The sequence below is a fragment of the Lagopus leucura genome, unplaced genomic scaffold (assembly GCF_019238085.1).
Source record: "Lagopus leucura isolate 7727_CA_CO unplaced genomic scaffold, USGS_WTPT01 Super-Scaffold_1, whole genome shotgun sequence".
Lineage (NCBI taxonomy): Eukaryota > Metazoa > Chordata > Aves > Galliformes > Phasianidae > Lagopus > Lagopus leucura.
Window position 1 is genome coordinate 33,228,733 of NW_024962250.1, and position 12,086 is coordinate 33,240,818.

Below are 12,086 nucleotides of genomic sequence, written 5' to 3' on the forward strand. Positions count from 1 at the left end.
ATGGGATGGGATGGGATGGGATGGGATGGGATGGGATGGGATGGGATGGGATGGGATGGGATGGGGTAGTTTAGGGTAGGGTAGGGTAGGGTAGGGTAGGGTAGGGTAGGGTAGGGTAGGGTAGGGTAGGGTAGAATGGAATAGAGTAGTTTATGTGTTTTGTGGCTAGATAATATTGGGCTGAGATTTTCAGGAAAGCCAAAGTTCAACTCATTGGGTTTTGCAGAATGTCAGGTATAGGTGCTAAATCCCACTGGGGTTGTTCCCTGGCCAGGCAGGTTCCTCTTAATGGTGACAAAAACATTCCCACAAATGTCCTGCTGCAACTTCTTGCTCACAGGGCTCAGACTCCAGCTGGCTCCTTCCTGCTATAAGTCACATCGCCAATATCATTGGAGAGAAGAGAAAAGACAGGATCAAGGAGTACGTCAAGGAACTGACTCAGGATTACCCGGACATCAGGTAGGAGAAATGGCAGAAGCTGCAGTAATGCACAACAGCTGAGAGCTGGGCTCCATCCCAACAGCACCTTCTCACCCCATACTTCAGCCAAGTTTTTCAGCACCTTTCTCCTCAGATGCCAAGCTGCCAGCATTCAAGAGGAATCCCAGGTCAATTTTCTTTCTGGTGGCTGCATACTTTCCTTTTGCCCTGTCTGATGGATGTCATGATACACACAAGTAACCTCAAACGCCTTTTCATTGTATCGCTCCAAGTCAATTTTGTTGCACTTTAAAGCTCCAGGTTGCTTTCGGCAGCATTTGCACAGCTCATCCATTTGCCGGTGAGGGTTTGTCTCCTGTTCCTTCCCAAGACCAGGCCTCCAGTTGCCAAAGACACTGACACAGTTCATCTGCAGTTTCTGAAAGGGGCTCAACACAACCACTAAGTCTTGGAACAAATTGCAGATTCTTTCTTTTGTACTTTCCATTTGCTGTTCCAAAGCAGCATCTGCAAAATTTAATACTACTGGTAAAGTAAACAAATTAATTTACTAGCTCCGTCCATGGATGGGCAACTGCATAACAGAAGCTATTTATCTCTTCTTCTACAGTTTTTCCAACAATAGTTGACAAGAATCTAGAATCATTAGTAGAAATGCTTGCAGGAAAATCCACTTCAACAATCATTTCTGAAGACCCAAAGTGCTGGTACTGGGTTATGCTGTTCCTGCTGGATAACATTTGTGCAGTCAATTTAAACTATAAGTTTAACAAATTGCTCAAAATACTGAAGTGGATCCTCAAATATTCAGGGGAGAAGGAAAAAAAAGAAAAAAAAAAAAAAAAAAAAAAAAAAAAAAAAACAAAAAAAAACACATATCTTGATCTTACCTGGGTTGGAAAATCCAGGACAGGGATTTGAAAAAGGACATCTGTCCCTAAGTAATTTCCTTGGTGAACACATCTGTTCCACAAAGAAATGCCTTAATGCCAGTATGCTGAAAAGGAGGCAGTGCTCATTCTGGGAAGGATAGGAATGTAAATGAGAGCTGATCAGAATTATCTATTTAAAAACAATTTTCCATGCAGAAAAAACATTTACAAGGCTGAGATTTGTGGCATTTTTTCATCATTATCCTTAGACTCAAGCCAAGTTTAAAGCTTTGTCCTCTTGGTTGACCTATTTCCTGGCATTCCGTTATTGAGTAATATTTTGAACAGTTCACTTTGGAAAACTAGGCGGAACCAGCTAGTCCTGCATGGCTTCCTGCTTCTGCCTTCGTTAATTCTTCCCCTGAGCTCTCAGAGAGGTACAAACTGAGATTACTAGAACAGGGTAGGTTTCCAAGTTCACTTTCCTAGATGTAATCTAATTAATGCCTGCCAGCTTCCTAAATATTAGCACTTCCATTACTTAACTCAAAATAATCATTAAATAAAAGGTCTGCAGCCTCTTGGGAAAACTTGCAAAAGACGTCATGTGTGGGAGGAGACAGAAGGAATTCCCTTAAGCATGAACCCCTAAGCCAATGCTCACTGGTACCTCTGGAGGATGCAGACCCCATCTTGGTCACCCTGTCACACCACATTCAGTTCTCTGACACGGCAAGGGCACACCTCCCTGGCACCTTGACATGACACGTTGGTCACTGACATCTGGGCTATTTGCCCATCTTTGGTATTGCTTGCTTTCTGCAGGAAGGAGCACATCATGGCCATCCTCACAGTCCGGGGCCTGGGCTTCACCAGCAGAAGGATGATTTTTCAGCAAGGCTTTCATCGTGAACTGCAGAGTTCTGACAATGAGGATGGCAACACGCTCTTTGCTGAAATCGATGTGCCGGCAATCGTCAACTGCTTCTAAAACACAACCAGCACAGGAGGCAGCAGCCTTCCTCCTCCTGTGCTGCCTCTACAGCATAATCAAAAAGCTGCTACCTCTCCTCAACAAACACAACATTTAACTGCTGTGGGAAAAGGGACCTGGGGATGCAGAAACTGAAGGCAACAGACACACCAAGCACCTTACCTGCTGTAAGTGCCCCTGGGCACCAGCATCCACCCCATGATCAACATATGGGTTTCACTACTGGGAGGCATATTTGATCCAAGGCTGAGTCTCTTTTCAGTAAAGAGAACCAAAAGGAGTATATGCAGGGCTATATTAAGGCTTGGACTGTGTGGTGTATAATTACACAGCAGAAGAGTAACAACCTCCTTCACAATTAGTGTCCCTGAGCAACCCCAGAGCAGACCTTGGGCAGTGATGTGGAACTGCCCAGACCTTATTTTCTCCCTAGTGAACCAGCTGAGCTGACATGGTGTAAGGTCAGTGACATTGTGCTCTGATACACCTGACTGAGGGAGGTAGCCTGGGAGGGTAACCAAACCCTCTCTTCAGACACACAGTGCACAGACTACTGCCCACCAGGACAAGCCCCACAGCCTTCATCCCTCTGGTGTTTCAGCAGAGTCTGCAAGTCCTCATGACCCAGGGGAGAAGGACCACACTTTTTCATGCTTGGATGTATTTTAACCTAGTATAGTCTGATTGCTATATGAAACTTTATGTGAGGTAGACAGGAATGGGATGAGACCCTCCTCCAGCATCTAGCATCAGCATCACCCCATTGACTGCTTTATCTGTGAAGGACCTGAAGTGTTATGTGCAGCGTCTGTAGGGCAGGCTGAAAGAAACATTCAGTAACCCACAACTGTACTAATCTGATTTTACTTAATCCAATTTATCCTGTAGGTTGTCTCCTGTGGGAATTAATCCAAGACTGTGCAGAGACATGTTTATGGTCTACCAATTAATGTGATAAACGTGGACAAGGCATAGCCCTGTACACCAGTTTGTCTGCAGCTTAGATCAGTGCTGAGCCTCTTCCTTTTCCTGTGCTTCTGTTTTCACCTGAATAATTCAGCCTATGTGACTAGCTGGTGATAAACCAAGGGGGTGCTCTGATGGATAGGAGATTCAGTGTACCCTTAATCTGCAATCAACACATGAAAAAATTCTAAGGCAGATTTACTAACTCAAGGGAGTGTCTGGGCAGAAGGATGCTAGGATGCTATGCTTTCTGAAATAAGCTGCTTCTATTCAGCCCTGCTCTGTGAACCATCCCCTTTTCATTAGGAGCATATTTTGCATTCTAATAAAACAGAAGTCTCCTACAGCTTTTATTGTGAAACACATTTCTCTTGTAGAAAGTGCCAACAAACTCAGTTTAACCCCATTAACTTCCTCTGCCTGTTGCAACCTGTGCTTTCCACCATGAGTCTTCGTCCTACCTCAGAGCACAGCTCTGTATTCAATGCCATGGCAAACACAGTTCACTCCTGCCCTGGCTATGCCCAGTGTGCGTAAGGCTTCCTTGAAAGTATCAAAGTAGACAGAATAGACAAGTTCTGGCCAGGTTTAGCTTTGGGGGGAGATCTGGCACATTTCACAGTGCCGCATGAATGATGAGAGATTTTTGTTTAGGAGCTCTTCACTATTTTGCCATTCTGTTTGCTTCTGGTTTGGGGTAGAAAGCAATGCTTTTAGTCTTCTTGTTTCAGACACCAGAACTGGCAGCCAGAGTGACCCATGGGCTGCAGTTTGTCATCCAAGACAGGCTTTGGGGTGCTCAAGTTGTCCTCCCTGGACAAGGCCCTACACTCAACCAGCCTCAGCCAGGCTCCCAGCAAGTAAGAAGGGGATAAAACAAGACAACACAGCAAAAGCACAGGAGGCTGCCCCAAGCTGGGGGTCTGAACCAATTCCCTGACATATTCCAGATGCCCTTTAGCGCAGCAGCATTCCAGTACTGAACTCCCTACAGAGTGGTGCTTTTCAGCAGAGCTCTCCCTTGGGTTAATGTAACAAGGATATGGATTGAGAGGAGGATTCCAGAATCACATCCATACTATGCGCTGGGAAATGTGACCTAACGCCACCCAGCAAACACAAATGGGAAGAAAACATTATTATCTCAAGGGTGGGTAAAAAGTAAAGCTGTATTTGTTTGTGGTTTAACATTAGAAATCGTTGCACAGTTCTCCACAGTGCTCAGTAAACATGTATTTTGCAAATTTCTCCAGGAAATCTTGTCACAGTGGGATTCACAGCCACAAAGCCGGCCACTTGGGTTCCCTGTGTGCTGGTGTGGTCACACAGCAAGCATGGGCAGGTACAGCTGTGCTCTGCTTGACCCTGCTCTGAGCTTTCATCACTTTGAAACATTTTTATGTAATGCTGCTAAATATGACATAAAAAAAAAAAAAAAAAACAACCCACAGCATATCTAAACTATTTACTTCAGTAATTATAAGACAATATTAGGAAAACATCAATGCTGACGTAAACACCAACTTGTGGCAAAACTGGATTAAGTTTTAAGGGAGAACAGTGAGAAGTTTTGAAGAACTGCCTGTAGTCCTATGACCACAGAAAATGTGACTATTTGCTTGAGGACACCAAACAAAAGTGAATTTTGACTCCTTGCATTAACCTTTGTCAGTCCAGAGCAATTACCCCTGACATGCTTCCAGTGTAGAACTGGATGTTTGTAACTGTAAACTCATGTAAAGCCATTCATAGAATCATGAAGATTGGAAAAGAGCCCTAAGATTACCCAGTCCAACGATTAACCCATCCCCACCATGCCCACTGACCACATCCTTCAGTGCCACATCTCTTGAACACCTCCAGGGACAGTGACTCTTTCACCTCCCTGGGCAGTCTATGCTTTACTTTCAGATGCCTACTTACAACAAATAATGAGATGGGGGAGTTACTCTTACATGCACATATTCAGCAGCTGCTTTCTGATGGCGTTCATTATGGGTAATCCCACAGCTAAAGTTAAGGAAATCAAAGTAGTAATAATGGTCTGGCATTGTGAGCAAGGGACAAAATGCTGGGAAGGTTCTGAAGTAAGAAAGCTCACGACTTGCACAACACTTTTTCCAAACGTGGGAAAACACTTCCTGAAGGAGCTATGCCATGAATAGAATCTGACTGAGTAGATAAGAGGCAGTAACAGAATTAATCATCACTAGGAGAGAAGCAAGGCTAAAAAAAGCCAGTGGTTTATGTCTCCGAAAGCACATCACTTGCACACATGCACCATCATCTTCCCAGGTTACAAGGCACAAGTGCCTTACACGCTTTCAGGTGGAGAGCCCTTCAGGCCAATGGGCCAAGAGCCCTCCAAAGCCCTCAGTGCTGCCTGCCATAGGTGATCTCAAGGCTGAAGCCTTGCAGTGCTCTCTCTTGCTAAGCAGCCATCAGTCACTGCCCAAAACAAAGACTGTCCTTAGGAAGATGTGTCTTCAGTGGGATGCATGGGAATAAAGAACAACCTACTCTTCTGGTCTTACTTCCCCTCCTACTCCAACACTGCTCCTGAGTCCTACAACTAAATATAAAGCTTTGTGGCATTACTTGACAAAAATCATCCCTTCTGGCCTATTTTATCTGGAGAAAAAAAAAATCTCATTTTAACCAAATTACTTTTGCTCACTGATTCAACACCATGGCAAGATTCACCATTCAGTAGCCCATATCACACAGTCCTACCACGTTTCGGGAGGAGGATGCTACTGCTTACCTTCCCCTTTGAACATGAACACACTATGCCCTCAGCTCCTGGCCCTGGACTTTTGTTTGAGTGTTTCTATTTCCATCCAAATGCCTTTTACAAGTGATTACATACAGAAACAGCTTAAGAGTCTGTATGTCCTGAGCAGATTAATGAAGAAAAGATTTGTTTTGCTCACACTAGAGCCAGAATACTTGAATGAGCTCCTAATTTTGCTCTATTAGACTTCTAGAGCAGGAAAAAAATAACAGTTTAACAAAACTGCCTACAGGCAGGCAGCAACACTCACAGAAATATCATTAAACCTCCCAGACTTACTCAGAGTAACTCTGGGAGAAAACAACTGCTGTTTCTCTAGAATCAGCTAACCTTGGGCTGCAGAATACAGCTTCAGCTTCCATTGTCTTAACCACGACATGAAAAAGGAATGGACTTGTTGCTCTTACAGCTTTGTTCCTGGGGAAATGCTTGCTTAGGATGGACTGAGCAGAATCCTCAGGGGAAATGTTCTTTCCCATAGGGAAAATAAATAAATAAATAAAAACAATAATAATAATTTAAAAAAGTGTATTTAATACTATATATAACAGCCCTTTCCACCTCTCATAATTGAAACTGTTTCTTCCTAGCTCAGGCAGACAGCCTGAAGGAGCAAGAAGTGCATACACACACACACACATATTACACTTCAGTACTGCACCCAAAGCATTTGCATGGGCATTGGAATATTATTTTCCAGTTTACCATCACTAAGCCTTCCTGCTTTACTGCACTAAGGAGTATTACAAATGCTAGGATAACCGCAGACGATGCCAAGGCAGTGAGGAAGGTTCCATGTCTGCACTGGGACAACTCCCACAAAAGCAATTATGCTCATAGGCACCCTGCCCTGCCTACAGCTCTGCTGGACAGATGGGAGCAAAGACAAACATTACCGTCCTGAAGAGCTAGCACAGCTTTTCAGATGTTTGCTGAGGAAACAGGAATATTTTTTTAAAGGTCAGTGGGAATTTCAGTCCTCAGGAGATGCTCAGATCTCACTCAGGAATATGCCTGTATTTATGAAGAAATAAAGAGCCTTTCTGCCAGTAAATGCGATAGCAAGAACTGCTGGTTTACACAGTACAGGATGAATTCCTTACTGACTCAGAGGCATTGAAACACAGGCCGATCACAGATACTTGGATTTCCCCTGGAAACTTTCACCAGTGGCCCTTGCCAAACCTGAATTGGCTTGGACATACGAGGAGATCCCAGCAGGAGAGCAACTCAGAGGAGAAATAAGCGAGCCCTGGGGACACAACAGGAACTCAGAACAGAAGAAGCAAGGGGTTCTTCTGTATCCTCAGAAAGAGGTACTGCTGCTGCAGTTTCCCCACTTACTTTCCCTGCATGATTTCCCCTTTGCAGCGATGGGAACTTTCTGCAAAGAGGCCATAGAGGGTCTGGAGGGGAAGACATATGAGAATCTGAGGTCCCTGGTTTGCTCAGCCCAGAGCAAAGGAGCTGAAGGGAAACCTCATGGCAGCTGCAGCTCCTCACAGGGAGTGGAGGTGCTGAGCTCTCCTCTCTGTGACAGTGACAGGGCTCAAGAGAATGGCATGGAACTGTGTCAGGGGAGGGGCTGCTGGGGGTTAGGGACAGGCTCTGCATCAGAGGGCTGTGAGCATGGAACAGCCTGCGCAGAGCACAGCCCCGAGCTGCTGGAATTCAAGGAGTGTTGGGGCAATGCTCTCAGGTATAGAATTTGGATGGTCCTATGTGGAGCCAGGGGTTGGACTCAGGGATCGTTATAGGTTCCTTGTGGGACACTCTGCAGTGACAAAGCACCATGACCAGTCCTACCAAGTCCCAGCACAACACTGACAATATAACAGAGGCCAGGCAGGATCCAGTGCCACACAATGACCTTTGGGATCAGTGTTTCATTCCCTGATCTAAAATTAAGCACAGCCCATACCCTTTGCGGGGGAGTGAGAGGCTGAGCAATAGTGAGCACAGCCATACCCCAGCCTGGCTTTTCAACACATACCAGAACATTTCTCCCACAGTCATGGGCAGCAGGTAGACAAGCAGCTCTGCTGGCACAGCTGAAGCTCTTACTGCTGCTGAGGAGTTTCTGGCACTGCTGGTGAGAAAACAACATGCACCTTGCAAGCACACACTTGTCCATGTCTGCATACAACTGATCGTTGTGTTCATCCCACTCCCAGCGCATGCGTTTAGAAGGTGTCATAAGAGAAGAAGAGTCATGTAAAGGAGCATGCTGGAAAGAAATAATGAACTAGAGTAGAAAGTATTGGGATACATTACAAATGGGGCAATAAAAAACATGGCACTGATCTCTCAGAGGATCTGAAGATTCTCAGCAGCAGCATCTCTCACCCCATCTGTAGCACCAGCAATTGTGACCCTGGGCTTCCCACCCCAGAGCTGCTGCAGAGATGTTACAAGCAGTTGGCTGCAACCCATCCCACACCTGAATCTGCCTACATGACCCCACAACATGCCCACTCATCCACTGACTGATGCCAGGCAGCAGGAAGCACACACTCCCATCCATGCAGAGGTAACTGTGCTGCCACACTGGGGAAAGGCACTTTTAGCTGCTTTCAGAAAGACCACAAGATTGAAGAAACTACACCCTCTCTTATTGTCTGCTGCTCCTCACTAATTCACCATGCCATGCATTAAGGATGCCAACCTATCTTCAAGCAGCTGCAAAGAGGTGCCATTTCACATGGACTTGGGCAATTTGTCCCAGGCTATGGGGCTGCTCTACCAAATGAACAGAGATAGCAGACAAGGAATATCCAGCTGGCAGGGATGTCACAGCAAGCAGACCATACTTCCAGCAAATCTCCTCTGGACTGTGAGCATGTCAGAGACAGCTGGGCCCAGAAACGTCAAGCATGGAACCCTCCTCCAGCCCGTATTGTGGGAGGGTGGCAAGGCAGCCTCATAAATGCATGCCTCCCTCCCACAGATACCAGGCTAGCTTCAGCTATGGATGTCTCCCCCCACCAGAAATATCACAGCAAAGGTGTCATCAACCTCAGCTATGGACCACTCCTTGAGCAGAAATAGAGTGGGGAGACAGACCCACACTTGCATACAAGCCCCTCCTTCAGCAAAGATTTAGGGTATTCCAGGCAGATTTGAATTCCTGGTTCATTACTCTGACATGTAGGATCTTTGATAACAGTAGAAATCAAAATCAGGAAAGCTCTGTATGGTTGATTCAATTCAAATGTAGCTGAAGACAGCAGAACCTTGTGAAGCTCTTGCCACTGGTAATCAAGTTCTCAAAAAGGGCTAACGCTTCTGCAGCTGACAAATCATAACTCTGCCACAGGTCAAACCTCAAGCACCAGCCAGCCTCAAACAGAGCTGGGTGAAAGCATCCTGTACTCTCCATTTAGGGGTGAAGGTACCCTGCAGCAGTGGTTGCTGCTGCACGTATTGGTGGAAGTTACCCTGCCTGGCTCTCATGTCTACATTCAGCTGATTGATCTACCTAGCACATGGGGAAGGTTTTTGCTTATAAGGCATTATCTCTGTAATTAGCCAACCTGATGGTCCCCTTTAATCTCAGGCTGAGCAAAAAATAACCTGCCCAGGGAGTTCTTCAGTGAAGGCCATAAGTAGGTTTCAAAAGATAGCAGAACTCCATCCAATGGTGCATGGAATCCAGGGGTGCCATGCTTAAAACCATATCTGTTAACGATAATCTGCAGCTGCAATGATTGCAGGACACAAATGAAAAAAAAGTTGGGCCAGGGAAGTAGTTAATGAAATAATAGGAACAACAGGGTTACATCTTGCCATCTGAAGGATGATACAAAACCTAGATTTTTCTCTAAACAGTGAGAGAAATTTACCTCTGATTTCTTCTTGTGGTTCAAACCCTATTCCTCTAGCTGCCCTTGTTAATGCACTTCACAGTCTTTTCAACCCACAAGGATTCAGGTGTTCCAGCAGGACTGTCCTCCCCAGGAGGCATCTCCACTCACTCACTGAAGATGGGCCCTAGTTCATCTTTAAGTTATCTGTATAGCTGCAGCCAAGATGCAGTTCAATACAACACAGAGGAAACCCGAGAGGAAGTATAACTTCACCCTAGTGATTTTGGGGAATCTATCTGAGAAAGGAAGTCCTGGATCCACCATCTGTTTTGTTTGCTTATAGGAAACAGTCTCTGAGTACAGCAGGAACTTTTCCCTTAGTGGTTAGCACTGCGTGACACAACCTGCATAGAATCATAGAATCACCAAGGTTGGAAAAGACCTAAAAGATCATCCAGTCCAATCGTTCACCTATTCCCAATAGCTCCCACTAAACCATGTCCCTCAACACAGAACACTGTGCACCTAAACCTCCCTGTCCCCCATCACTTCTCTTCCTGCCCTCAAAACCTCCTTATTGCTGTGCTCTGTGTTCAGTAATTGAGCATATTACTACAGATCTGGGTTTGGTTGCTGATGGAGAAAAAGAATTCTTGCTTCCATTACTTGCAGCCACAAATGCTGGAGAGAAAGATGCTAAGGCACTCCAGTCACTCAGCTCATAATCCAAGCAATCTTTTTATGATCTGGGTGGTTTGAGTTAAAATGTACAGTAGTCTTGAGGGCTAGAGCCATTTTTCCCATCAGTTACCAGCTGCTCTGCCTCAGCTGCTGAGCAAAGGCCATGCCTACTGAGCCAGCAAGCTTCTTCAAAGCATGCTGTTCCTCCACGTCCTTCCACTCAGAGCTGGGCTCCAGACCTGATCAAGGCTTCAGAACCCTCAGCTCTTGTGCTTACCCTAAGCCATATGAACTCCTGGACAGAACTAGATAGATACTACCACTCTGACCTCTCAAACTTTCACTCCACAGTTAAATAAGCATCCAAATCTCTGTTACCTCTGTCTGCACATTCCTTTCTGCTATCAAAATAGCCCAGACTGAGCAGAATAGCAAAGGCATTTCTGGCTCTCCAAAGTGCCTGCCACCTGGGGTAGCTCTATCCAAGCCAACCTCACTGGGTGCCCCAACCAGCCCCATAGACAGTTCCAACATTCCCCGTGGAGGGTGACAAGATGACACCTGCTCTCCTTCAGAGTTACTGCCAGCCACCTGCACTCAGACCTGTTAATGCCCTAATATTGACATGTGCACAGCTGGATTTACTTAGGATGAATTAGCTTAGCTGGCGGAAAATCCCACAGGGCAATTAATAGTTCCCCTTACTGCTAATAAAGGTAATTAAACCAAGCTAAAACAAAATCTTAAATTACATTCAATGGATAATCAAGTTGAATTAGTAGGTTCTAGGAAGGAAACATTGATCATCGCAATGATCTGTATCTCGACACACCTCTAACTGGTGGAGAAGGGTAGCAGCTTCCTCAGGATGCTGAAAGAGGAAATTCAAACTTCCCTTCAAAATAATGTCCTTATCAACACTTTTTGTTTGATTCTTTTCTTTTTCGTGGACAAAACTAATCATTCAATCTCTAGGGCAAGGAGTTAATTTTTTATTATTATTATTTCTTGGCAGAGATGCATCCCTTTTGTAGGCTCTTGCCTATCTAAATTTGGGTTTTAAAACTGCTAGTGAAAAGGGCTTCAATGCTCAACACAGAAAAGCTGAACAGTCCCATGTGAGTTCACTGTTCAAATGTGTGGAGTCATCTTCAAAACTAAGTTATAAGCAGCTGAAGCAGCTCTTGTTTTTAAAAGAAAGGTGCAGCTGAGCAATATATAATTCATATTAGGAAAAGCACAAACTGAAGATAACATCATATACTATAAACCCAGAATATCAAGAATTTCAAGGCCAGGCTGGATGTGGCTCTGGGCAGCCTGGCCTACTGGTTGGCAACCCTGCACACAGCAGGGGCATTGAAACTAGATGATCATTGTGGTCCTTTTCAACCCAGGCCATTCTATGATTCTGTGAACATCAGTGTAGCCCTACGCATTGCATTCTGAGTAGTTATAGAACATGGAAAAATTCCCATGCTGTACTAAAATATTTGTAGCTTGGTTAGCCTCTAAATATCACATAAGTC

At 45.1% G+C, this 12,086-nt stretch overlaps 1 protein-coding gene across 1 annotated transcript in view; it reads left to right on the top strand.

Annotated features, from left to right (window-relative positions):
- Nucleotides 1–3,622, top strand: part of EXOC3L4 (exocyst complex component 3 like 4) — a 23,414-nt gene extending 19,792 nt beyond the window's left edge. Inside the window, exons 11-12 of the mRNA XM_042868616.1 lie at nucleotides 341–462; nucleotides 2,142–3,622. Of these exons, the coding sequence (XP_042724550.1) occupies nucleotides 341–462; nucleotides 2,142–2,307 (288 nt within the window). The 3' untranslated portion in view covers nucleotides 2,308–3,622. The remainder of the gene's footprint in view (nucleotides 1–340; nucleotides 463–2,141) is intronic.
- Nucleotides 3,623–12,086: the final 8,464 nt, after the last annotated feature.